This window comes from Phoenix dactylifera, chromosome 11, assembly GCF_051530095.1.
Source record: "Phoenix dactylifera cultivar Ajwa chromosome 11, Ajwa_hap1_PhDact_Kaust_v1.1, whole genome shotgun sequence".
In the NCBI taxonomy this organism is placed as follows: domain Eukaryota; kingdom Viridiplantae; phylum Streptophyta; class Magnoliopsida; order Arecales; family Arecaceae; genus Phoenix; species Phoenix dactylifera.
The window spans coordinates 28564661-28592162 of record NC_143200.1 but is presented as its reverse complement, the minus strand read 5'-3'; the positions used below and the strand labels follow the sequence as shown (position 1 = coordinate 28592162).

Here is a 27502-nt window from a genome sequence, read left to right as displayed (position 1 = left end):
GGAAGCAAGCGGGAAGTAGAACGAGGGCCAGTACACGATCCCAGAAGAGGCGCGGCCCATCACCAGCCGTCAATCATGGTGCTCCCAATCCCAGCCGTCCCCACGTTAATTATTCCAGGTCCAGCTGGCGCCCATTGTATGTCATGCCCCAGACTTAATATATTATATCCCCTCCAGCTATAGCCAGAAGCAAGGCCACACAAAAAAGCAAAGAACAAAGGTAAGCTTCAGAAATAGGAAAAATTACGGGAGATGCCACTCTCAGCGAGCCGCTCTCACCGAACCACGCCTCCGCAGGCGATTCGAATCTCGAGCGCCAGCTGTCCGGGATCTCTAAATAAACTTAACGCCGTCAGGGAATGCGAAAGCAGTCTCCGGAGTCCGGATGCAGCGCACAGCGGTGATTCCAAATAAAAGAAAACAAAACTAAAAAACGAAACAGGAAAACAGACCAATAGTAATAGATTAAAAAATAAAGAAAAGTTCGTTAATTAAACACCAAACAGAAATTCGGATACTTTCTTTACAAGTCCAAGGCAGAGCTTTTTTTTTTCTCTCTTCCCTCTCTTCTCCTCCGAGAAAAGAATTTTAAGTATTTTTTTTCCCAAAACTTAAGAAAAAATCCTACGAAAAGAAAAAACCATTTAAAAAAAACCAAAAAATGGGGATTTTTTTTACAAGTTCTTACTTCCCCGGGGACTGTAGCCATAGTAACGGAGGTACCACTTGACGAACTTCTTGAGGCCTGTCTCGAGATTGGTGGTCGGCTTGTAGCGGAGCTCCGCTCGAGCCAAGCTGATGTTGGCGTGGGTGAACGGGACATCGCCGTTGCCCGGCATCTCCACCACATTCCGCTTCGCCTTCACCTTGAGGTGGCGCTCGAGGATCGAGACCAGCGTCGGCACAGTCACCGGCGAGGTGTTCCCCAAGTTGTAGATCCGGTACTGCGCCGGCCTTCGCTTCTTCCCGCCGCTGCCCGTGCTCTTCTCCGCCGTGTCCAGCGACCCCAAGCACCCTTTGACGATGTCATCGATGTAGGTGAAATCCCGAGCGAGATCGACGCGATTCTTGCCCCGGTAGATCGTGATCGGCTTCCCTTGAAGAATATTTCTCGTGAAGGAGAAGTAGGCCATGTCAGGGCGGCCCCACGGCCCGTAGACGGTGAAGAAGCGGAGGCCGGTGATGGAGAGGCCGTAGATGTGGTTGTAGGTGTGGGTGATCTCCTCGCCGGCCTTCTTCGTGGCGGCGTAGAGGGAGGCGGGGCGGTCGGTGCGGTCCGACTCCGAAAAGGGAACCTTCTCGTTGAGACCGTACACCGACGAGGAGGAGGCCCACACGATCGCCGGCTGGGGGTCCGCCGCCTTGCAAGCCTCCAGAAGGGTCACCAGGCCAGCAATGTTGCTGTGGACGTAGGACGCCGGGTTCTCGATCGCGTACCGCACCCCGGCCTGGGCCGCCAGATGCATCACATGGGTGAAGGGAACCACGTCGAAGAGCTTGGCGAGGAGGCGGCCGTCGTTAACGTCGCCCTCGACGACGAAGATGCCCTGCGAATCCAAAAGGGACTTCCTGGCCTTCTTCAACGAAGGATCATAGTAGGAATTGAAGTTGTCGAGGCCGACGACGCCGTCACCGCGCTTGTGGAGAGCGATGGAGACGTGGGAACCAACGAAGCCAGCGGCGCCGGTGACGAGGACGGAGATCCCCTGCGGCCTCCGGACCTCGGCGGATACCCTGATCTGCTTCTCCCAGTGGAGGCCGCCCCACGACGCCGAGAGATACTTGGACGAAGTGTCGACGAAGCTCTGGAAGCTCAGGTACGACGCCGTCAGGGCGATCAGGAAGAGCGCCCAAAGGAACATGGTGCTCGTCGACGCGAAGCACCGATTGAACTGCCGATTAATCGCGTGTGCCCGCTCGATCTTCACCTTCCCCGGCGTCGACGGGAACAACTCGTCCTCGAGAATCCTCATCTTCTTCTCCGTCGCCGTCTTCGTTCGTCTTCTTCGTTCCTATTCCTCCTATTCTTCTTCCCTTCTCTCTCCCCCCCTCCTTCCTCTCTCTAAATCCTGAGAATATAATAATAATAATAATAATAATAATAATAAAATCAAAGCAGCGGCGGAATAGTACAGGAATAGATGGATAGGTCGATTACTTGTACTGGATGCGTGGATCGGACTGGGAGGAGGAGAAAGGGGGGAATAGAGGAGAGGAGGCAGGGCAGAGCGGATTTTTTTTCAATTTTTTGAGAGAATTCCGCGCCTGCTAAGGAAAGGAGCGCGGAGAGGGGGAAATATAAATAGGGAGAAGCGGGCGAAGAAGGGACAGGGAAACGCGTGAATTCGCACAATGGACGGGCAGACGGCCAAATTAGATCGAACAAAATCCCTATTTCCTAAAATTTTAGGATTTGGTAATCCACTTTTTAGTTTTTTTAGTTTCTTAGTGTTAGTAAAGGGCGCCCCTTTTCTTTTTCCTAATTGTTCCCAAGGCGAGGATGCTGGACCCCGTTAAAATATTCACTATTGCATCGAATAAGATGTTGCCACGTCGATAGAGTGAATGCTGGGAAAGGAATGGTGGAGAACAGAGGTGAGGGGATAAACGGGAGAAGACTGCGGCGGTCGCGGTTTTAGATGCCGTTTCCGGTGAACGGTGGGAGGTGCTTCGGCTAATGGTCTCTCTCTCTCTCTCTCTCCCCCATGCCGTTGCCAGCTACACGTGGGCCCCGGGGAGGGTGTCGCTATTTGAAGGTGGTGGAATACGACGTACCCGTGAGATCATCGCAAAACCGAGGTCGGTGGTAGGAGCTAACTAGAGCCAGGGGGGACACTGTAGTGGTTGGGATGGATAGGCTATCCTCCGGATAAGGATGGCTGAGCCTTGGATACTTGCACTCCTTGATTGCGTAGCACCTTTCAAGTTGATGGATATATATCCACCGTTGATTGCGCAGTAGGTGTGATCAATTGTTCATGCTCCAAGGATACCATGTCCCTAATTATTTATCATCATGTGCTCTCTTGCAGAGGAGGCTACTTTAGTCTTGTACTTCAGTCCCCACCTTGCACAACATATTAGGAATTTTTTGTCCCGTCAGATGTTCATCAATGTAACGGCTTGTATAGTATGTACGCAATTTTAGCTCTTTATCATATATGTAAAATGATAATATTTGGATATGTCAGCTGATTGTGCGATGATATACTGATGAGATTTTTTGGAATATCAGTCCCTCATTTAGGAAATAATGTTTTTCTGATCAAGCATCGTAATTTTTTTCCTTAAAACTATCAGCCGTGACCACTAAATATCTAGTGACCCTTCCAAATTCTTCTACAGCCTTATACGCCAAGTAACATAAACTGGTATGTCGAATTATATATTTGCCATCTATGATACTAGATTTTATGACAAAATTCCCACTTCTAGACCGCATACCATCGTCATTATACTGCATAACATATTCATTCAAACCTCCCTTGCACTTTGGCTTCCTAGTTCCTAGCCGGAGTTACTGTTTCTCCAAAACTCTCGTTCCCTTGCTAAGCCAACTGTCAAAATACTTCAAAGGACAGCTTTTGAAGCCTTGTCTCTACTTTGATTCCTGGTCACAAGCCTGCTCACGAGCCTCCTAGAAGTGCTTAGCCTATTAGTGGAATTAGTTTATTGAACACAGCGTGCAGTTTGGAGCATTCGATGTACAGAAATTTGCTAATCCAACGATCTTCAAACAAATCAATTATTTTCATCATTTTCTTCTACTGCAAATTTCTTGCCATATGCTTGAGCTTTAGTCGCAGTTCTTTGCCCACATGTTTTACCATATCTTCTCAAAGAATATCACTTTCATGGTTTGTTTATCTTACGCTGATTGGCCTTCAAGTTGCCAACATTAATCAAACATGCTTTGCTAAATGGAAGATCTAAGATTTTGTACGGCATAGAACTGTACAACTCCTGAATAGCCACAATCGTGCATCTCGTGCGTGCTATATTCAGCATCGATCATGATTGTTCGAATTTTGGAAATGAGTAATAGATTCCGTCTCCTAAATGGATAACATGACGGCTATCCTAGGCTATAAATCCTCTGCGGTATAGAACCCTAGGTATCATAGATCATGGGATCCAACATAATGGGCATCCCCACATGATCCGATCTGATAAGTGCAAATCTTTGTTTAATGGACTTTTTGACTAGAATGCTGGAAATCCTTTAATGAATCCTTCCCGTTAGAGATTGGGAGTTTGAGGTATTTTCATTGGCTCTTCTCAAAACCCTAGCATGATGCCCTTGCGTCCTAATCTGTTCTCTTCCCATTTGTGGTAATTTTATATTGATAAGTGGGCCCTCCTAAAGCCCTGATTATGAACAGAAGCACATGACTTAAGTGACTGCTTGTTGTTAGTTCAAATTATTTAATGCATTAATGAAGATCGTCTCCGCGGGCGGTGCTGGTCACATGCTCATTCTAGACTTTGTACGACGAAACCAGTGGGATTTAAATTCTAGGGAAGGCAACCGGGCATAATGACGATTAAAAATAAAGCTTTAAGACTATGATGGTTTCCCCTCCCCTTCCTTAGCTTATAAAAAACATGGTTGGGCTTCTCTTATTTACAGAGTAAAAAAGAAAGGTTAAAAAAAAAAATTGTCCACTTAAAACTTTCGATATTGTTGTACTTTTTTTTCCTTTCTTCTTCCTTCTTCCGCTTCCTCTCAATTAACATCAATGTAAATCCTTGTAAATTTTTGTAATTTTCATGTCTTTAGTATTATTTTTTTTTTTTAGGGGGGTGGGGCTCCTTGCTTCCTCCATTACTCTTCAAAGAAAGATGATAAGCATGCGTGCTTATTGTTGTGGACCATGTGGCATAATATTTGTTCATGCAGTAGACTCGTAAACCATAGCCCATAATTAATACATCTTGTATTAAAAAGTTTAAGTCATAGTTTTTTAACCTTGAATAATGTTTAAATATAGACCAGAAAATTGCAATAGTTTTGGGAGAGGTCAATGGTGCCTTTTAAACTCCATTGCATGCTGTTTAGGAGAAAGATGGCCCTTGCCCTATAAACTCGGAAAACTAAAAAGCCAAAGCAATCTTCTTGACTTTTTGAAGGATACCTTAACCTTGGAGGAACCAAATCTAACTTGCAAGGAAAAGCATTTTTGCATTCCTAGCAGATGGGGGATGCTTGTTCGAGAGATCGCAGTCTCAGTGATCAATCACGACGTGCTTTTTATGAGAGTTTAGCAAGAAATAGATAATTATCCTTCGGAAATCTACAATATAAGAGCAGCAAAATTTTCTAACAATTAACATGAATAATGTTACAATCCAGAATCTCACCCAAAAATATTTTTTTTAGTTCCTTAGTCCTGTATAAGTATCCAAATTTTTTTCGACAAATAACAAATGTGAGATTATACATCCGTCTGTACGAGTCCTCACAAATAAAGAGAATGACCAATGTCTCCAAGTCTCTAGTGAAAAGAATTATTTAATTTTCACTGAGGAAATGTATCTAAAGGTCTTGGCATGCAATATTTTGCCTTTGCTGATCATTTCTTCGATCTTAAATTGGAACACCTTTACACACAGGACTCACCTAATGTAGCTCCACATATGACTTATTTTCTCATTGCAATCCTCAAGTTACATAATCATAAATTAGTGTTTGTGGAGTATAAATGGTCCTAATCTTGATGTGCACAAGGATTTGACACATTCCTCCTAAAATCAATCTTTAAGTGCATGGACCCACCTAGAATGTCCAAAAATTAGAACTTAACTCTGATCCTTTTGCTATGCTGATTTTTCCCGGATACACTTTGGCTACTTTTTATTACAGAAGCAACTTCCCTCACAATTTCAAATAGGCTAGCTTTTTGTCCATCCGGGCCAATGGATGCAGGTGGGGAGTGTTGAACTTTCCACCTAACTTGTTCTTCTCGGTTCCTGATGGCGCAATTGGATGCTTCCAACGAACACTACCTGGTAATGAAGGTTTTCTTTGAAGCCATGTGGTAGCAATCGATTCTAACGTTTAAAACTTGGGCTGATAAACACACGGGAAAGTTGAAGTTTTGGTCACGGGTTAACTTGGAATGCAAGCGAAAGCATCTTGGTCCTGTGACCAGTCTAATGGACGCTCACTCAAGAATTTCAGCAATTTGGTACCACCACCTTTCTAAAGATGAGATGCCACACGTCAGTGCCGGAGAGGCCTATATCAAAGTTGGAATGTTCTTGAATGGAGATGGCGAGGCCCCCAAAAGCCACCAGCTTATCACGACCAGCCAATTCCGACTGAATTCACATCAATTTGGTCAATTTTGAATATTATTATTCAATTCTATTTCAATGGTGATACGTCTTGGAACCAGCCGATTACAATCAAAGCCTTCCACAAAGCCTTTACCCTATCTTTCTTGGGTTGCCAACACTTTGGCTACGATCGCAGGCGGTTTTCCAAATTACGCCTACGAGATGCACATGATATGATATATGTGCGAAAAGACCGTGCGTAATCCTTGGAGCGTATGGTGGTTTATTAAAGACGACCTATATGTATAGCTCAATCTTTCAATGATGGGCACCGGCTCTCCCCTATACAATCCAATTTTCGAGAATCCTCTAAGTGCTCTCGAGTTCTCATATGCCTCCGTGCTCTTTCTACCATTCTCATAACCTCTAATGTTCTCTAAGAGTCTTTCTAACTTAGACATCAAAGGATCTCCATCAAGAAGAATTATTCGTCTTTGATGTTTTAGACCTGATGTTGGAGCGAAGGCCCATGTATGATCTCAGCTTTCTAGCGCTATCTCGAGCACTCCTTAACTTTCTGCCAATCTTTATACCTTGAACGATTGATTGCCGAGCCCTCTAGCAATTTCACCGGCTCGACACTTTGGTCATATTGATTCTCAATAGCAACAAATAAAAAAATATTCTTAAGTTAGGACATTTAATCAATAGTCCACCTCAAAGTTTAAATTTGTGATCTTAATTTACATGACTAGGAAATTGCAAGAGTAGGATACGAGGAAAGTAGTATTTTTTTATTGATAAATAGATAGAAGTTAATTTTTGATATTATCATTAATATTTTATTCGATGAGGTATCATCATCAATATAAAATAAAAATTTGGAGAGATTTTTCTTTAAAAAAAAATGTTTCGGCTAAATGATGAAAACCAGCTTTATGAATTAAGCTATGGAGGAATTTTCCTTTTTTTTTATTTGAGAATTAAATTATCAAGGAATTGGAAGGAGAAGAAAATGCAAAAGCATAACTTTAAAAGGAACAACCTAACTATCAAGTAAGGTTTTGCTAGGCTTGGCTTGGCTTAAATTGTACGCTTGCAAAAATAGTGGAAGCTTGGGCTAAAGCTTGATGGGACCCTTTCAAAAGGAACAACCTAAGCTTTAACATTTATAGGAAAGGCCAATTTGAGCAACACTCTCATATATAATGAGCCATCATGACCGTGAGATTTTTCTAATGAATGCATCACTGGCGGATCCTTTCAACGAGTGTTCGACTAAGTTTTAGTCCGCACAGGTGTACAGCATCATCCATCGATAGTCAGAAAAACCAATCACATCCGTTCGATTAATAGACCCTTTAATGATGATGCCAGGTGGCAGGATTATTTAGTATGTCCAATCCAATGGTCACCTACAAGGAGTAAGGACAGGGTTGTGTCCTTCGCAGGAAAGAATGATGTACCTTTGCTCGCGCATCCACCGTTGGATTGCGCTATGGTTACTTCGAGTTCTGTGCAGGCAGATGACCCAAGAATCGGAATGCTTTGAGAACTGTCCGGAGCGCCATCCGACGGTCCACATCGCTAAAGAAGATCAATCATTCCTTCGCGCGAAAGAGACAACCCGAACGCCACCTACAAGGGGTATTTGCAGTAAATAGCTCCAAAATGCGAGGACGGATTGCTCTAACTGTCTATGCGACGTGGATTTAGTGGACGACCAAGGGACCGTTATACCGAGACGTCCACTGTACCCTCTTTCCCTCCGTTTTCCCTCCTTCGAGTTCCCTCCCTCTCTTCAAACTTCTTCCCGATGCTTCTCCAAGAATCTCGAATCCTGAATCCTTTCGTTTTCTTCCCCGATTTCGACGATATGAGCCGCTGGATAAAGATCTCCTCCTCGATTTTATGTCTGTTTATATGGATTTTATCTTCAGATTCTTCGCTGGCTGAAGAGTCCTCGTCTCCAACAGGTACGAATTGGGCTTTCTTTTACCTTCTTGGGTTTAGATATGTTTTCTGGCATTGTTAACTTTTTTTTTTAATAAAAATCTTTGTGAACTGTGTTGGTAGTATATGTTCTTTTCATTACTTTCTTTGTCACAGAATAATTTATGATTTTTTCTTGGTTTTAGGGTTCCGAGATGTTCTTGTTTCGACCCTAGTTTTTCTTTTCTTTCTTTTTTGGTTAAGCTGAGATGTTTTCTGGCCTTGATAACTTCTTTTTTTCCATCAATCTTGGTTAACTGTTTCGTTAGTATATGTTCTTTCTAATATTTTTTGCCGCAGAACAATTTCATGGTATTTTCTTGGTTTTAGGGTTTTGAGCGGTTCTTGTTTCAACCTTAGTTTTTCTTTTCTTTCGTTTCTTTTTTTCTCGGTTAACTGTTTTGATCCTAGATTCTGTCTTCTAACTGATATGTTTATCTTTTTTCTTCCCTTTTGGCATGGAATAAACTTATGATACTTAGGGTTCTGAGGATTTCTTGTTTTGACCTAGTTATTGTCTTCTATTTTATGTGTTATCTTTGTGAGGTGTAATGGACGCGAGATGCTCGCGTGAGAAAGGTCACGTATGAGGGAAGCGTTCTTTATAACTTTTATTGTTTAAAAAGTTAGGAGCAGAGGATCTCTTCCTTGGTTCTTCTTAAAAGATAATGAAAATCTTCTCGGTAGACCAGTGGCGAAGATATAATCCAAATAGAGAAGTGCAGGTAAAGTGCTGACATCACTGCTGCTTCTGCCCTAGTCTGGAAGGGAAAAAGTCACTGATGATCTGGTAACATTCAGCTTAGGTGATATGCATTGGAAAGAAGATGATGAAGCTAAAAATTTTTAAGCTGAGATTTGAACTAATGCTTCTTGCTTTCTGGCAAATTAGTGGATGGATGATGGTTATATAGACAGGTATTTCTGCTACAGCTTTTGATGAATCTTCTAGGAGGTACTAGTGGAACGAGTGTCAGGAGAGAGACATGCATGTTCGTTAAACAGAGTCTTAAGGCCTGAAAGTTTTGTTATGGTCAGGATTCTTCATAATTTCATATCAAGACATGCCGGTGAGACATCAGCAGCATCGCCTATCACATCATCCATACAGTTTCGGTGATGCCACATGACTACTAAATGATGCTATACCGTAAGAGCACTTGGTGACTTAGATAATATGTAGAAAGAACTCCAGCTGTTTAGATTATGAACTTCGATTCATTTGGTTTTGCCTTTGCTATTTGGCTTTCTTCACAATTTTATCTTTTAGGTCCTACAGATGAATGTATATACTTCATTCCACCTTAATAGTTTAGTGTTAGCACGACTAGTGGATTAAGATGGATTAGAGGTTTACTTGTTATGCTAAAAACCACCATGAAAAGACATCAAAAGGTACATGACAAGAGCTGAATGACACAGCAACCCATGTGCATGTGTGCTTAGAAGTATGCTTAGAAGACCCCTTTACTGTAGTCCACTTTGTTTTCGAGTGACTAGTAGACTTGTTCAGAACTCTCCCATAAGAATTTGAATCTTCCAACCAAATTTGTGTCACAAGTCAAATCAAACCAGAGTCTTTTGTATATGAATCATAAGTCAAGTAAAACATGGGTAATTATTTGTATTTAAAAAACACAGAATGGCAGTACATCTGTACCCTGATCAAACCAACTTGAGAATTCAAATTTTAAAGTAACGACGAGGAGTTTTTATATCTTTGAGATACAAAGGTACAAACTCATACAATCAATAAATACACAATACAATAAAATATGGATAAAGGAAGCAACTTGTGCTCATCTCAGAATCAAATTTGAGCTTGTCTGGCTGCACGCATATTTGTTCAAGACCAGATGATAGATTTACAAGTGAGTAATAGATCCATGTCACATACTGATTTTCCACCCCAGTGCTAGCTAAACAATTGCACATACTTTCATTGATGTGAGTTAACACCAAACCACCAGCAATCACCTGTACCCTCTGTACCTTACTGCAGCATGCTATGAAGCCAAAGTTCCTCCTCTGTACCCTGTCATCTGACAGGGTATTCACTTGTGTTGACTTGTAACATCCGTATCCTATACCATGGTACATGCTGATAATTGATCGTTTCCCCTGGTACTTTCTTTGTAACTTCATGCAGATATACATGATCCAACATCATGCATGCTTAAATCCTTGGATAAAAATGAGGAAACACTATTTGAGATAGTTTGACAGTGTGTGGCATAGTAGTGAAGAGGGGGTCTTGGTTGCAAGCTGAAAGATGAGAAAAAAACAAAGGATACATCTAAATGGTGAAGTAAGATTCATAAATTCTGCCCTCTAATAGATGGGATAGGGATTTTTCTTTACATATATCTTGCTTTACCATTCATTTTATATCAATAAATGTACTCCTCTTTCCATTTGAAGATTAATGCAGTTTTACCTATCATGTCTGTAAGATTTAACTTTCGAAATTAAAACACTCAATGATTTCAAATATGTTGGTGGTTTAGAAATCAATAGATTTAATAAGTTCTTCTCTTCTATTCAGTTTCTACAATCCTTTTTTATGACATAAATGCTCTTTCAGGAGCTGGAGGTAAACCACCCTTACCAAGCTTTGCCTTTGGTTGGCTCGATGATAAGAATACATTTCAAGCAGGCGAGATAGCAACTATTAAGATTAAACTTTTGGACTACTCTTTCGGTGATAAAAGTTCTAATTTTAGCAGCTATCCTATGAATTTTTCCTTATCGGTAAGTGGGAAGAAGGGAAATAGTTCATATGTGTCTGGTGTATTTTCATATCTTGAGGGGGATCCTACTTTTTGGAATATTTCCTTTATTCCCATTTGGATAGGGGAGTTTACTGCACTTATCACTGAAGATTATCTTGGCATCAGTGATTCAACTCTTCATTTCTCTGTTACAGCTGGTATGATCTAAACTTTTATCTAAGACTTTTTAAAATTTTATTTTATGGGAAACAGATTTACTATAGAAGTTTCATGCAAATACATGTGAATCATTTCATATTTCCTCATGTTAATAGATAAGTTGGCAGGAGAAGTAGATGGAAGGGGGATATGGTTGAAGGGGTGGATGATAAATGGTGGCAAAGAAGCACTATGAAAGTAATCTTTAATACAATAAATCTTTAATACATAAGTACAATTTGGTTGATTAACACGTGTACTTATAATCTGATGGTTTACATAGTCTTTTATTATTTGAATGTTAAACTAGTGTAAATTAGTCTTGTTTTATGATATATTGATCAGCTCATTACATGGGAAGTTAGTAAAGTTGTACTTCAAGTTATTCTTTTTTGAGAGAATGCATTAAGTTACTTAAAACAGATGGATATGGCTTATTGGCTCTTTTTATGATTCTGTGTCCACTAATAGGTAAACAATAGTACCAGGTAATTGCTGCTAAACTAGGAGGGCCATGTATAGAACAGAGTGAGAGGGCAAATGATTAGAGTTACATATAAATGGTCAAGTTTGTTGTTTAATGTTTTATTTTGTTTTTTATTCTTTGATATGAAAATACATGCACTATTAATACATTTCTTTATGTTAGATGATGAGATTCTTCTTTATTTCATAGCAGAAAGTAAAAATTATCTATTTAAGCTATCATATTTGTTCGCATTTACCTAAAAAATTATCTATTTAAGCTATCATATTTGTTCGCATTTACCTAGTTTGATGTTTTAATCACCACATACTATTTGAATTTGAAGGGCATACATATCCATCTGCATGCGTGGCTTCTTGGGGGAATCTTTCGAATGAGTTTGTTGCTGGCACAAAAGCTTATTTGTTTGTACTCCAGAAAGATGCATTTGGCAATAGTATTTCTTCAGGAAATGATGGGCCAAACAAGGATTACTTTATGTTGTCTGCGTCTTATGAAAATGGGTCTACTGTAAATGTGCTTGATGTCAGAGATAATGGTTGGGATGATGCGGGTTATGTTGGTTTAGAATTTGTTCCTACAATTACTGGAAGTTTTTTATTACATGTATACGCTGATAATAGGACTTTAAGTGGTTCTCCTCTACCATTCATGGTAAAACCAGGTTAGTTGCCTTGTCTTATAAATGTTACATGCACACTATTTCGTATTGCATGTTTTTCTGCTAAATATGAATCTGTTAGATGTATTCAATAGTGTTTGGGTGTATATATACCATGCAGAAGCAGTACTTTGATGGTGAAACAACTTTTCTTTGTGCTACTACATGTATGTTGCAGGTTGTATGGACCATGAATGAACAGGCCACTGGAAATTTCTATGCTGATTATTTACAGTTTTACATTTTTACATGGTCAACGTGTTCTTTTTCCTGAACCTATGATGCCCTCTGAGCACGGGGTAGCAATAAAAATATGGAATATTTATATGCTCTTGAATTCAGATATTGTGATCATCATTTTTTTTCTTAATTTTTTATGGGGAGACTGCATCTCCTTGGCTTTTTCTAACAAAATGTTTTCTATTCTTGAGGTTCAATATGATGTGAGTCTCCGATGTTTCTGTTGTACGAAAAGATATCCCCTCTGTTTCATGTGTATAATGTATGAGCCTCCTATTACTGTCATTAGAGCAGATAATTCAAGATAATAAGACAACTTTTAGGAGGTTCATTTGGTACCTCCTTTCTTATTCACTTTACATTTCACATGTATGTTCTGCTTGATTTTCTAGTTCCTGCTATGAGCTGTTGTAGATATAATTTCATTACTAGCTTCATGTTATTGTTTTATTATAGTGGTTATTCAAGGCATCACTTGTTGTGGTTTTATATAATTTCAGATATAGATGTATATTTGTCACTTATGAATTGCTCTAATAATAATAATGATAATGTGACTTGTGCTGCCATGAGACTCATGACAGCATACCTACTAGGGTGTTGATGTTGGTGAAAACACGATAGTCATGTTACCTTGATCCTTTTACATGGCTTAGAATCTAAAGCCTTTAAGTCCCACTAGGGTCATATGACTCTTCTGTAACCTTGATTATTTTTGCCCCCTCTAACCTACTAATTAACTAAAGCATATATAGGCAATAGACAACACATTAAAGACAATGATGACACAGCCATGAGATAGTTCCCTTGACCTAGGGTTTGTTTTTAGTTTTGATGGATCAATTATGGTCACAAGTCATGATTTTGCCTTTATTTTTGGCACAATCAACTATCGATGCTTCATGGCATTAATATGATTTATTAAAGCCAAGTGAGATAATCTTTGATTACATGCAAATATCACATATATGTGTCTAAATGTTGCATCTATGTATATATGTATGCATGTATATACACACACATTCGTGCTTCATATTTGACTTTTTTTTGAGCTTAGAGAATTCAAACCTTTTGTTGAAAGTGATGTTCTCATTTGTTCTTTTTTTTTTTTCTGTGATCAAAAGGAAAAAGCCCCACAAGATTACAAAGCCCTGACACGACAATAGGCACTGGCATTGGCAGGAACTAAACACATGATCCCATGTGGATTCGAGGAAGTTCAGATCATCATGCCCTAATAGTTCATTCTAAAGCTGGCAAACCAACCAGCAAGGCTGTTTGCCTTCCTGAAAGTGTCGGAGGCATGGTAGTTATTATATAGCATAGAACTTTATTGTCCTTCACTATGAGATTAGAAAGACAAATTTTGGAGTCAAGAATAAGTAGAAGTGGCAAAATATCTTTCTGCTCACTTAGAATTGACCAGAGTCTCAGTTGCTATAGGTACAAAACATTACAGAAATATGGTTTATGTATATCTAGCATTCAAGCTGCAAAATCAACCAGAGTCTTAGCTGCAATATGCACAAGGCTTTACGGAAATATGATGCATGAACATTTAGCATGCAAGCTGTAAAACAAGATAAGTAACATCTGATATGGTCTAAGAAGCATTGATAACCAATGACTGATACTTGGGTTATTTTCGGGTACAAACATAATTATAACAACATGCAAAGGAAGGAAAACCTATAAGGCAACTTGTTACACATATAAGTGAAAAAAAAGGTACTGTAGAACAGCACCTAGAAGACATGTGCTTACAATCAAGGTTAAAAAATAGGTTTTACTTTCAGTTTCGCTAGCCAAATTGACTTTTGCTCCAACAGTTTTGGTTTGAGTTTCCAAGTCAAGAAAAATTTAGAACTTTATGTATTCTATTAAGATAATTTTTAGTGGTTTTAACTTGCATACAATTGAAACTGGAGCTGATATGCCATTTTGAATTGATAATGTGTTATTTCATAGCAAATTCAACCCAAAAAGAAGAAGGTAAGATAACAATGAGACTTATATAATAAGTTGATCTCAGCCTGAACTAGTTATTTTCAGATAAACAACTGAAATTGCAATGAACATGGGTAGTTTTAACTACTGACAAACCATACTATAAGCAAGATTTGAAGCATGAGACCGAAGATAATATATATTGATCATCAGTTCTGAAGTAGACTAGCTTTAGCCAAAACTTGCTAAAAATGTTTTGTTTCCTTTAATTCATACTCTTATGGAGGTTATATTAGCTTTTTTGATATATGGAGACATTTTCTATTGTTTATTTCAACTTCTTCTAGTTTTTTATAAATCTCTTCAAATATATCCTTGGTGCTCTATGGTTACCTTGTTACAGGACCCCTGGATATTGCCAAAAGTGTGGGCAAATGGAAATATGGAACAAATTACTTGCAAATTTTTTCCAAGCTAGAAATCTTTATACATCAGCAAGATTTGTTTGGAAACCTTGTTCCTGGTTTCTTTCCATTTGATGCTCGGGTGGTTCAAAAGGCTACCAATTTGTCAATCCCAGTGGCAGATTTGTTCTTTCAAGAGGTGGCACAGGGAATTCAATTGCTTTCTTTCATTGTTTCGGAACCTGGGGAATTTGTGCTCACCATTTTCGATTCCAAGCTAAATACAAGCATCTCTAATATGACTTACGACTTTACTGTCTTCATAGGTATGGCTAGTTTGAATTCTTGCAGAAGTTTTTGCTTATTTGCCTTTACATATTCCCTTAACTTTATGGTCATTAGATATTTCTTAACAATGGAAACTAAGGTTTATATTGCTGAGTGATCTCATAAGCATGCCTAATTTTAAATTTATACCTCTCAATGTTCATTGGTTGAGTCTGACACTTGCAAGCAGCTTGCTTAAAACATAAAACTGATGTATTGCTTGCTATCTTAGTATTGTCCTAATGAATAACTATACTTAACTGAGAATTTTCTATGTCATGAAACATTCTGTGAACTGTGAAGCTTAAAAATATCAGTTTTTTTAAGCCACTATCTATTTTTCCTTTTATGTTGAGCACAGCATATTTTACTACAACATATCTCACTAAATTCTTTAGTAATAATGAAACTACTACAAACTGTATTTCTTGTAAGAAGTATGATATAAGCATCTAACATGCTTGCTTGGTACCGATTATTTTTTTCGTGAATTTTGTATTGAATGAAGTCTCCTTCTGATTGAGACCTCTGATAATAAGGTAGTTATCCTTTAAAGTAGTAGTTTTGTCAATTAGCAATGGATCCTAAGCAGTCTCAAGTCTCAACTATAACTCATCTTTTCTAAAGGATGTATTGAATGATGATTTGTTGTCATATGCTTTTTCTGTGCTGTCTAGGTGCCTGCTCGGTGCTCTAAAGTCGAAAGTTCTATTGCAACTTTTGAAGTAAAATAAGTTATAACATTTAAAAAGTGCTCGTGCAAGTAGAGGTCAAAAAAGTGCTTTTATGAGAAGCTAGAAAAACTAACTTCTAGCTTCTTTTATGGAGATTGTTTTTTGTCTTTTTTATAAAGATTGTTTTTTGTCTTTCAACTATGACAAATTCATCTTTTACAATATGTGATCACCAAACACTAAAAATACTAAAAGGTAGTTTTTTTACTTTTAGTATTTTTAAGAACTTAGTTGAATGTACTTTGAGAATGATATTTTAAAAGCAGAAACAAAAGAAAACACAAGAGAATGATCTTCTTTCTCCTCCCCCTCCATGACCTCGGGTCTATACTGTTCCCCCGGTGAAGTCATTATTTGCAAAACCTGCTATCATGTTTCATGTAGGATAGTTGTCAAATGTTTGTTGTCTACTTCCGTTTTCAGTTGATTTAGTTGATTATATTCCACCTTTTTGCTTAGCTTAATTATCTTGTTTTGTAGCATTTAAAGAGGCATTCCAGCTTGAATTTTTGTATCTTCTATTCCTGCAACAGCTTTTCATCTTAATACTCAGGAGTTCTTTTTTTTTTTTTTTAATTTCTTTCTTTTTTTTTGGTGGTCAGGTTACTGCCATAGATCACATGGTTTTGCTAATGGATCTGGTTTAGCTGGCTCTCGTGCTGGTATACTGGCCGATTTCACAGTTTATTTGGAGGATATGTATCATAATCCATCTCCAATTGAGGCAGAAAAACTTCATGTACAAATCTTAAGTAAAAACGGAACTTTCAATGTGCGCCCAGTTATATTGCCTTTGAGGAATACCAGCGGTAAGAATAATTAAGTAAAATATTAAAATATTCATTTACACTGTCCTTTTAAATGGTTTATACAATTGTTGATATGCATTAAAATCTACGTGTAACAGAGCATGGCCCTGTTGCTGGACAAACTTTCTTTGTCAGTAGACCAGCGGGATCTCATCCTGCATTACCAGCAAATGAGGATTGGACTGTAAAGGTTTGGTACTTCTGTAATTCAGTTAAAATGAATATGAATGACACTGAAACTTGTTTGCCTTTTTTACTTAGATTATCGGGAAACCAACAACTCGAGCTAGTGAGTTTAATGTTTCCTATACTCCCAAAGTTTCTGGAGAGTACGAGATATGGGTGTTCTGTGGAAACATCCCATTGAACAATGGGCATCCTTATTTGATGAAGGTATCGCCAGGTAATTTTAGTTAATTATCCATGTTTTAACTTCAATTCTGCTTGTTTGCTACATACATGTAGTAAATCTAGTTCTCTTGATCTTGAGAATAGAATGCTTCAGCATTATGAATTCGCTCAAGTACCATTTATATTTGGCTACTAGTAACTCCAAGGTCAGCAAGCCTGAAACCGGCACCTGTGCCGGTAGGCCGATGGTACGGTACCATGCCGTGTCATTCCGGTGTGTACCGAGAAAGGAGAACTGCAAGGAAGGGGGAGGGAGAAGGAGAGGGAGGAAAAGAGAGAAGGAGAGGGAGGAAAAGAGAGGGCGGGAGGGAGAGGGAGGGAGGGAGAGAGACTGGAGAGGGAGAGGGAAGGAGGGAGAGAGCGGGAGCCGGGAGAGGGCAATGGAGAGGGGGAGAGGCGAAGGGAAGGGGAGAGAGAGAAAGAAAGAGAGGAAAAGAGGGAGAGGGAGGGAGGGAGGGAGAGGGAGAGGGAGAGGGAGGGAGGGAGCGAGTGGGAGAGGACAACAGAGAAAAGGAGAGGCAGAGGGAGGGGGGAGAGCAAAAGCCCTCTCTTATCCACAGCTTCGCAACGAGGGCGAAGCTCCTGTTTCAAAAGAAACTGGGGCTTCGGCCCCTTTTTTTTGAAATTTTAAATGAAGACGGTGGTCGCTGCAGACTTTACTTAAATAATTTCAGAAAATAACAAATAAAGTCGGCAATTGCTGCCCACTTTGCTTAAGAAATTTCAAAAAATAAAAAATAAAAATGAGATTGAGCCTCAGTTTCGAAACAAAATAGGGGTTTCGCCCCTATTCCGAAGCCGCAGAGGAATGAGGGCTTCGAAAGCCCTCTCTCCCCCCTCTCTCTGCCTCCTCGCTCTCCGCTGCCCTCTCCCCCCCTCTCTCTCTTCCTCTCTTTCATTCTTTTTCATCCTCCCTCAGCCTCTCTCTCTTCGCCGCCCTCTGCCACTCTCTCTCTCTCTCTCCTTCTCCCTCTTCGCTAAATAATCTATTTGATTAATAAATCAATGGCTTAACTAGAGGATATAAGTTCTAAGCTTTTCATAATTGATTTGTTTATTTCTCTTCTTCTAGTAAACTAAAGGAAAGTGAAATATTAATTTCTTTTATGCTTGCAACTTTGTTTGGAGCATTCTTGCAATTTTCAGTTATTTCTTGAAGTTTAACATTCGTGTGCTTTCCAGTTATTCTTTTAAATTTTATACTGATAATTCACATGACTTTGATTAATTTAATTATCTTTTTTAATACTAAGCCAAGATGAGAAATCATACTATATCTTTTTATAAATTAAAGATTCTAAAAAGAATCAGAACTCTGGAGTTCTAAAATGTAAGTCCTCTACCTTGAGATCCCCTTCTCATTCCCAATTCTCCTTCTAGCAACCACCTCTCACTTTCCTCCTCGCGTAGGCCCTTTGCCTCTACTGCATTACTTGACAAATCACTTTAACAATTTTTCAGGTTTGGTTGATACATCATTATCAAGTGTCTCAAGATTTACACCTACTGTAAAAAGCCTTGTGAAAAATGAAGTCTTGGTGCAGCTTGTGGATGCATTTTCAAATCCTATTTTATCACAACAAACAAAATTGGCCTTTCAGATAGATTCTGTAAATAATTCAAGCTTCAGGAGATGGGCCTTCATAGACAATGAAGATGGATCATATATTGGTTACTACCTAGCAAGTGATCTTGGTGCTTATAACATATGTATCTCATTTGAAGATAAGAATTTGCCTCCTTGTCCTTTTCAGATCCATGTGCATGAAAGTAAGTCTCAAAAGCAATATTTATATTATTTTATGCGTTATACAACACTTTTTTTTTTGTTCCCGGGGGGGCGGGGGGGGGGGGGGGGGGGGTGGAGGGGGAGAAAAGTTGTCATTCCATTTTTTATGAATACAAGAAGGCCATGGTGAACTATTACTTTTAACTATTTTTTTGTTAGGAGATCTTCATATTTGAAAATGCATGATGCAACTTGTTAATGTGTCCATACATTTTAATAGTTTTCACTTGCATATTATTCTCAAATATGAAATTTTGAGCCCATCCGGTATGTAAATATAGTGTAGAATTAGTTGCATGCAGTTTCTATATGAAAACCTTAAAACTAATGGAAAATCTTGCATATTGCATGGTAAACACTATGATGGGTTTTCATAGATGCTTTCATGAAATGCTTAACAGACTAGATTTTAATGAAGTGAGAGAGCTTGTATATTTAGTGATATATAAAGTAATCTATTTGTATATGTGAGAAAATTTAAACTAATATCTATCTTGATAGCACTCTGATATTCAAAATGAAAATAGGGGCACGAATGTGAAAGTCTTGTAAAACAAAGTTGTCAAGCCAACTAGGGAAAGCTGCCCTATAAATCTACGACAAATAACTTATCTAGAAGTATATATCACAAAGTTCGACCTAAGTTTCATAATACCGATGTGCACCACCCTGTACCAGGCTTACCATATTGTATTGGTACAAAGCCGATACTTTGGTATGTGGGCATACTGAGTGTCGGTATGCCGAGCCAACCTCTATGTACCGACTATACCAACAAGTATTGGTATAGGGTCTAGTACTGAGAATGCATGCCTTGGTTTGACCAATTAATCTTAAATATTTATTCGCATAACTTTATCTGTTAATTGTAGATGAATAAATGTAAGGATATTTTAGAAAGATATTACATTTTACAGGAATCTTTCTCTCTATTTTTGAAAGAGAACTAGGAAGCATCACCTAGTTTCCAAGTCTTGCACAATTCACCAGCAACCATATAAGTAGGTTTTGGTCACTGTACATGACTTTGGTATTACCCCAATAAAATGGTCTTGTTGCATGTAACTTTAACTACTCCAGGATCCCATGAAAGAGACATGTGCAACCTATTAATGACAACTCCCACTACCTAGAAACCAGCTCCAAAAAGACTACTGTTTTCGATTCTAGTGCCACTAATGTTGACCATCTACAGATCTTAGCACAGCTTTATTGTTTTTGCTTATAGAAGGTTTCATATGCCAAGCTTATGCCACTTTGTTGGCTGGCATGTACCATTTAGGGACAGTAATCGACACCCGACTTGGATAACAATCATTTTTAAAAGCATAATTAAAAATATTTAATCGTGTTTCAAAATTTTTTACTTTGGCACAGCATGGCATATGCTATGTCGGTCGATGGTTGCTAATACTTCAAATGTGAAACCTTTCTCTCCTGTCTAACTCTTATTCACATGCATGAAAGCTTATTTGAACTTTAAAATGGTGCTAACCTCTTTGATAAGAAGTGGAATTTTATTCTTGAAGTTTTTTCCAGCTATTACTGCATGATGTTGGGTTTCAACTTGGTTGAACCTCAATTTGCATTACCACTCCTTTATATCAACTGGATATGTTGCTTTGTCTTCTTTCCTTCAATGGTGACCTCTTCTGAGATAGTCCTGCATTATAACCTACTTGATGCATTTTTTTCATCTTTATTTTGGAGCACATTGCAGCCCTAAGGGCCTTGCACTTGGAGATTGACAACTATTCCTCCATGGGACTCTGAGTTGAATAAATTTCCAAGAAATATGTAAAATGCAATAGTAGAAAATCAGCAGTATAATTTGCCTGGGAGAAACTATAGAGCTTTGATAAGAATGAAGAAAGGGAGCATATGATGTTGTGATAAGGCTGCTGAGATGTATAGGAGATTTATGCAAGAACTAGGTGAGTAGCAAAAATTATGTCACTTAACATATGGGTGAACAATCTCTTATTTCTTTTAGCAATTGAAATTGTCACCAAGGAAAATGTAAAAGTCAATAATGATACAGAAACATATGTCATCACCAGCCTAAATAGCACAAAGCACAAAGATTTACCTAGGAGGAAAAGTGAGGGGTTAGTGATTGTGCCATGAAGGTATTGAAATGTGCAACAGAGAGTTACGTACTGAATTAACCAAGGAATACAAGTGAATTTGCTTATATGAAAAACAACAGACACCATTTTGTGATGAGATGATCTTCTAAACAAAGCCACTCACCATTGAATGAGAGATGGTGAATGAAGTCTTTAAAAAGCTCTACTGAAGATTAGCAGTGTGAGTACTAAAGATATGCACCTTGCCGAACTTGCTGAAGGCACAGAGTTAGCTACCCTTGGACGTAATAGCAACTGAGGACTTCCTATGTGGAGACAAGGCTAAAAATCCTTCATCTAAATCTGGCATTGGAGAAAGTACTTTTCAAATTTTGTTTTCTTTATGTAATCTTTTGAAAATACTTCTTCAGAAGAAAAGAAACAGCAAACAGGCTTGCGTGATAGGTTATGATCTTTCGCATGTATAACATGGTCATATGGTGTATTAGAGATATCTCTGATTTAATAGTATTTCACATTTCCTGTTGACAATGTATGTGAATTTTACATGTCCATTTAATGTGTAATCTATTTAGAACGGCGCTAGAGATAAATTGTAATTTCTGATCTTTCAGCTAGCAGTAAACTAGTGCATAGTTGATTTGTAAAAGCAGAAGAATAATTAACAAATCAAAAGCACGCCTCTTGGATGTGTCTCTGTTAGAAGGGCATATTTGAGATTTTCTAAGGTCGAACAATTACGGAGGTTGCTTCTATCAAGGTCATGATCGGCGAGTTTTAGGATCTTCTATTTGATATCGGGCATTCGTTTTCTTTTTTGTCAGAGTAGGGGTGGGGTAGGGGGGGTATGGAGAGGAAAGCCTCCTTTCTGACATCTATAATTCAAACAGCCACTTCTGGCATTAGTCTTAGCATAGTACAGTAAGTTCATCGGAAATTGCTGAAACCAATATATCCTTCAACTGATACATTCCCAGATTTGCCATCCATCAAGCAATCTGGTTTCCCTCCTGACATGTACAAGTCCTTGAAAGTTAGGGCTAACAGTCTTCAAATGCTTCAAACCAACAAGCAATAGTGTGCAGTAGAGGTGGAACCATTGATCCAATCAATGATCCATATCCTGTGGGATGGGGCCATCCCTATTTTTCTATGGGAGACGCTGCTGTCCCACCCTATCCCGACACTTGGGAAGGGGATGTCTTGGGATGCGCCAACTAGGATGCTGAGATGATGGTGGGACAGTCCTGTCCCGACCCTTGGGATGGTGCTCTATACTGACATTCCATGACGTCCTACTAGGACTAGAATGCTTGGATCCAATGAACAACATTTGCTGAGTCCTCCTTCCAGACACACTTTGATTATGTGCATTTCATTAATTGAGAAATGCATCATCTATGACTAGGCCAAAAAAATACACATGAATTTGTTGTTTTGGAAATGTCTGAAAAGCATAGGTTCTTCTGTTATGCCTCTTAAATTGACAAAAGTGAACTTTTTATTAATATTTTGAAATGAGAGATTTTTTGGTTCACGAAGAAGATTTCCTTGCTGTTGATCTGAGCAAAATTTATCGTACCAAACTGTTTGAATGGATAGGTGATTCTTGTTGTCAAATTTTTTTGAAGGTTCATGTAGACAGTCTTAGCTTGAATGGAAATGTAAGCTTTGGCAGGGTCTGTACTGAAGTGACAAATGTTCTCAATCTAATTAAATCGATTCAAGTATTTAATTGATTGCTCCAAAAAAGTCTCTTAATCAATCAAATGAAAACCTATTATTGTTTTCTGTCTACGGAGTTATCTATATATTCCTTTTTTTTTCTTATAATAATATGATAGTTCTTATTTGATTGCGGATGTTTTGATGTCTAGCATTTAAATGATCTCTTCATATTTTTGTGGCAAAAATTTGCCAAACTGAGTATCTGTTTTCTTGGCATTTTCTTTTGTTTGGTTACTAGGCATCGATAGCTTAACCTGTGCTTCTGAGATGTATGTGTAGGTATTATGTATTTATATTTTTTAAAAAGCAATCTCTGAATAAGATTTGTATGGGTATTTTCCCTAAAAGGCTGGAAAGCTTATTTGCCAGCTTACTAAGTGCAAAATTGCCAGCATTATGAATTAGATTATGGAATGGAGATAAGATAGCATGTAATTCAATAACTATGTTTATCATTTAAGATTATTAGAAATTATATTTGAACTTTCCATTGAGGATTTGCAACTTTCCTCGATATATTTAATCAGTAAACTGCTTTTTGGAAGCTGGAATTTTTGTTTATTATTTTTTATTATGAAAACCCTCATGGAGATTTTTTTTTCCCATTGTAGTTTTCTATATTCACAAGTTATATTTAAGAGAATTTGAGAGTATGCTATATTTAACTGACCTGCTTTTGGTAAGTTTTTCTTTCTTGATTGCTGATTGCAACAATATTTCTTGTAGGAGAGTATTTTTCTGAGGTCTGCAATGATAGCATTTCTGTTTGGGAGGACGAGTCAGTTGCTTTTGATGTCCTATTGAATGATTATGTCGCTGGAGGCATAGCTAGTATTATTGAATCATCAACAGTGAGACTTTTAATCAATACCTTCTATTCAATGCTATCAGTTAAAGTAATGTTACTGCTAGTTTTCTTATGAGTATATTCTTGTTCGCTTCATCCATGTAATTGCCATTATTATTTTATGAGATCCTTGACACAAACAACAGAACGGTTTTCATGCATAATATTCTCTCATACTTGATATGTATTCTTCCACAAGTTATACTACTTTGTCAAGCTCACCTAATAATTTGCATGATATCTTTAATGATGGCAACTCATCGTGTTTATCATTACCATTGTGCTAGTATATAGTTGATCCTAACCATCAAGAAATCTGGAATATGTAAGAAATTATCTCATTCTAACATGTCTTTCTATCTGGAGACTTCTTAAAAGCTTTGAAGGTTGAAAGGAGTATTACCGTGACCCTGCTTTGAACTTTTGTTACAAGAAAGGAATCTCAAGCTCTGAAACTGTTCATTGTTTAGCATAGCAAGACGTTAGTTATATCTTTTCTGGACATATTGCCAGTCATTCTAGCATGGATTTGTTTTTAACATTCATAAAATGGAGTCTCAGATTATATCCTTTTTGTAGTTTGATCAAGTTAAATGGGAGTCTAGATTCATGTGGTTTGGGAGCCTCTCTATGATATCTCATCTCATATTGGCTTGCTGTGAGACCACTGCCCCTCTGCTAGCTGTAGCCTAGTTAAATCTGTGAATATTTATAAAATGAATAGCAATTTACATGTAGGAAATGTTTGAATTACCGATTATTGTTTTCCTTTAATCACCCAACCTTGTTTGTTTCCATTGAAATAAACAGCTATTTCTCAGTTCAAGTCCATTTTGGTCACAGCCTCTGGATAATGGGTTTGGTCTTTCTAGAAGTTGGCTTTCCTCACCTCTGTCGTTTTAGTGGAGTTTCTATCACAAAATGTGCAAATCTGGTTGGAGGTAGGAGAAGTGAGAAATTCTGCTAAGAAAGAAAAATGAACTTAACTGATACTTTTTACAAGATAAAGGCCAGAATGAACCACCCGTTCATTGTCATACCTTATGCTAGAATACATTAGAGAAAGCCTAGCAATTATTTTTGTTGAAAATAAATTACTAAGATGGTTTTGGCTTATCCTGTGTTAGATCTAAGAGTTAAATAATTGGGTTGGTTGAAATTTGTTTGGTAAGTGACAATACAAAGAGAATGAGACTACGTAGATGGAAGCTGTGAACGTATAGTTTTTTTTGTTATGGTGGACATCAGTTTTAATTTAAATGAATGGAGAATAATTGCTGATTTGGACCTAAATAACTTGGATGAAAATTGCCAGTGTTACAGACATAATCTAAGTTGGAAATTTGAAGACTGAAGATACCATTATAGCATAAGACGGGCTTAACATACATGAGATTGTTAATGTGGATGTATGAAGTATAAAGGATAGATTTATCGAGGACTACAACAAAGGATGGTCCGGGGTAGTATAAAAGTGGAAAGCAAGTGGATACCATTTAAGATGGCTTGGCCATGTATACTGTAGGCTGGAGATGATTCTGAGGAAGGGGTAATAGATGCATGTTAAATAGGTAAGAAAGGTGATGTGTAGAAGTAGAACTGTAGAAGGGATTAAATGCTTATTTTGCGAGCATGACCTTAGATGGAAAAGTTGATATTGTAGGATCTGTAATGCTCAGCCTGAAAATAGTTGGGATAACGCTTTTGTTCATGTTTATGGGAGTTTTGTTAAGTTGGGATAATGATCTTTTTTTCTCCTTCAGCACTCTTATATTCCTATGCCTCATTTGTTCAATTCCTAAAGTGGATATAAGGATTCAATCTTGTCTTGTACAAATGAATATGAAGCCTTAAGAGTACTCTGTTGATTTGGTTGTACCTTCAGTATGTGGATACTTTATGACACCTGTAACAGGTAAAGCTTAGGTTTTAGTCACATGGCTAATTTATCTCATCTATGCAACAGAACAAGTTTACAACTCCTCGTACGGATGCTAATTCTGGAATTTGTTTGAGCCAATTTGTTGAGATATTAATTCTGGAATCCATGCAATATGTTTTACAATATGCTTTATTTTTTATTCAAGTACATGGCAAGCAAGCATGTTTTTTTCTTCTTCTATGGTTCGAGTGTTGCTTTCCTGGATTTTATCAATAGAAGTTACCTATCTTCATGTTATACGCCTTCCTTTTACTCAAACTTCCAAATTAAGTTGCATCTTCTTTTGATTACATTAAGGTATGTGTCACTTTTCTCATAGTCAATTATTAAAATTGGTGCATTGATTTGGAATTGCTGACTATGCCAGCATTTTGATTTGTGGAAAACTTACCATCTTCTTATATTGGAAGCCATTTCATGGCTCACTCCTGCAGTATGGACGACAATTTCGATACACTCCTTACAAAGGTTTTTATGGGAATGATTCATTTTCTTATACAATATCTGATATAAATAATAATGTGGCTACTGGCACAGCTTTCATTTCTGTTCTTTGCAAACCACCTCAATTTGTTTCTGTACCTGATCGGTTGCATGTAACTGAAGATGTCATAAGCCCGAAATTCGGGTAAGTCTCCTTATAAAAAGTTCAGTTCTCTATGGGATTATTATTATGTACACTTGCCTTGAGCACTTTTTTTTCTTTCTAACATTCACGCTGTATCTTTTTCCACTAAGTGGCTGTTTGTTTGCCTGCATTTGGGCCTCAGACACTGCAACCCAGTTGCAGGCGTGCATGTGTATGGTTGGCTGCAACTGGACTAGATATAGGCAACTAAGTTTGCACCCTAAGGTCCTTTTGCTGCATCCAAAGATGCAGCCAAAAATGTCCTCAAACTAAGATGCGGGCTCTACTTGCAGGCTTGAAGGTTACCACCATCTCCCTTTCCATCCAATAAACATATAATAATATTACTATATTATATAATTATAATATATTATAATAATAATAATTATCATATAAAGATATAGAAATATAGATAATTAATTATTAAAACAAATCAATATCAGAATTTTATGAATTGATATTTTATTTTAATATGAATTACATTATATATTATATTGTATGGTATCATATTTTATTATATTATGTTAAATTATATATTATATGATAATATTTTACTATATTATACTACACTATATCATATTATATTTTATTATATTATATTATGATAAGGTATTATTGTTTTTATAATACATTATATTTATTATAACCAAATATAATATATAATAATACCATAATATTTATAATAAAATATCTTAATAATTATATTATTATAATAATACATTATAATAATCTCAGTGGACATAATCTTACCATGTCAGTTGCAGGGTGATCACACCCTCTCCACATTTAACAATCAAAAATAGGAACTCCAGTTGCAGTGTCAGACAAGCAAGCCAAGTAAACACTTGCAATACAAATGCAGATTTTTAGTTGCAGCTGCAACTAGAAATGCAGGCAACCAGCAGTCCCTAAATGGGTTTCTTACACCTGTTTTTGGTGATCATAAACTCTGTTCTGTGGCAGTGGCTTTCCTGGGTTTGAAATTATGTACTCAGACATGAAGGAAAATATCTCTGTTACAATAAGAGCACAGTTTGGAACAGTCTTTCTTGCGCCAATGCCGATGCAACTTCACCAGCCATTGGAAAATATACTTTCAGTGTGTAAGGGTGGTAGAGCTGGGAAGGATTTAATATTAGCAGGCCATGTTGAAATACTTAACTATGCTCTACAACTGATCCAGTATCTTGGGTATTGTGCACAGAATTTTATTTTGTTTGAACTTATCTACATAGAAACGGAAAGATGTTTATATTT

The 27502-nt window shown here is 37.8% G+C and overlaps 2 protein-coding genes across 6 annotated transcripts in view; one reads left to right on the top strand and one right to left on the bottom strand.

Moving 5' to 3' along the window:
- Window positions 1-465: 465 nt before the first annotated feature.
- On the bottom strand, window positions 466-2423 carry GAE1 (UDP-D-glucuronate 4-epimerase 1). Its single transcript, XM_008796176.5, has 2 exons — window positions 2159-2423; window positions 466-2069 (listed from the first exon to the last, which is right to left on the bottom strand). The coding sequence occupies exon 2, from the start codon at window positions 1971-1973 to the stop codon at window positions 675-677; it is 1299 nt and encodes a 432-aa protein (XP_008794398.1). The 5' UTR covers window positions 1974-2069; window positions 2159-2423; the 3' UTR covers window positions 466-674.
- A 5586-nt stretch (window positions 2424-8009) lies between these two features.
- Window positions 8010-27502, top strand: part of GEX2 (gamete expressed 2) — a 31864-nt gene continuing 12371 nt past the window's right edge. For 3 of the 5 annotated variants that reach the window (XR_015971548.2, XM_026805945.4, XM_088707700.2), the window contains exons 1-11: window positions 8016-8255; window positions 10856-11200; window positions 12014-12352; window positions 14940-15266; window positions 16604-16810; window positions 16909-17000; window positions 17072-17213; window positions 18683-18991; window positions 23555-23679; window positions 26028-26245; window positions 27209-27436. Coding sequence is in view for 4 of the 5 variants with exons in the window: in XM_026805945.4 (XP_026661746.4) it covers window positions 8096-8255; window positions 10856-11200; window positions 12014-12352; window positions 14940-15266; window positions 16604-16810; window positions 16909-17000; window positions 17072-17213; window positions 18683-18991; window positions 23555-23679; window positions 26028-26245; window positions 27209-27436 (2492 nt within the window). In the remaining variant the exon portion in view is untranslated. Of the gene's footprint in view, window positions 8256-10855; window positions 11400-12013; window positions 12353-14939; window positions 15267-16603; window positions 16811-16908; window positions 17001-17071; window positions 17214-18682; window positions 18992-23554; window positions 23680-26027; window positions 26246-27208; window positions 27437-27502 lie in introns of all 5 variants that reach the window. The other 2 variants (XM_089926279.1, XM_039127892.3) reach the window with 2 other exon arrangements.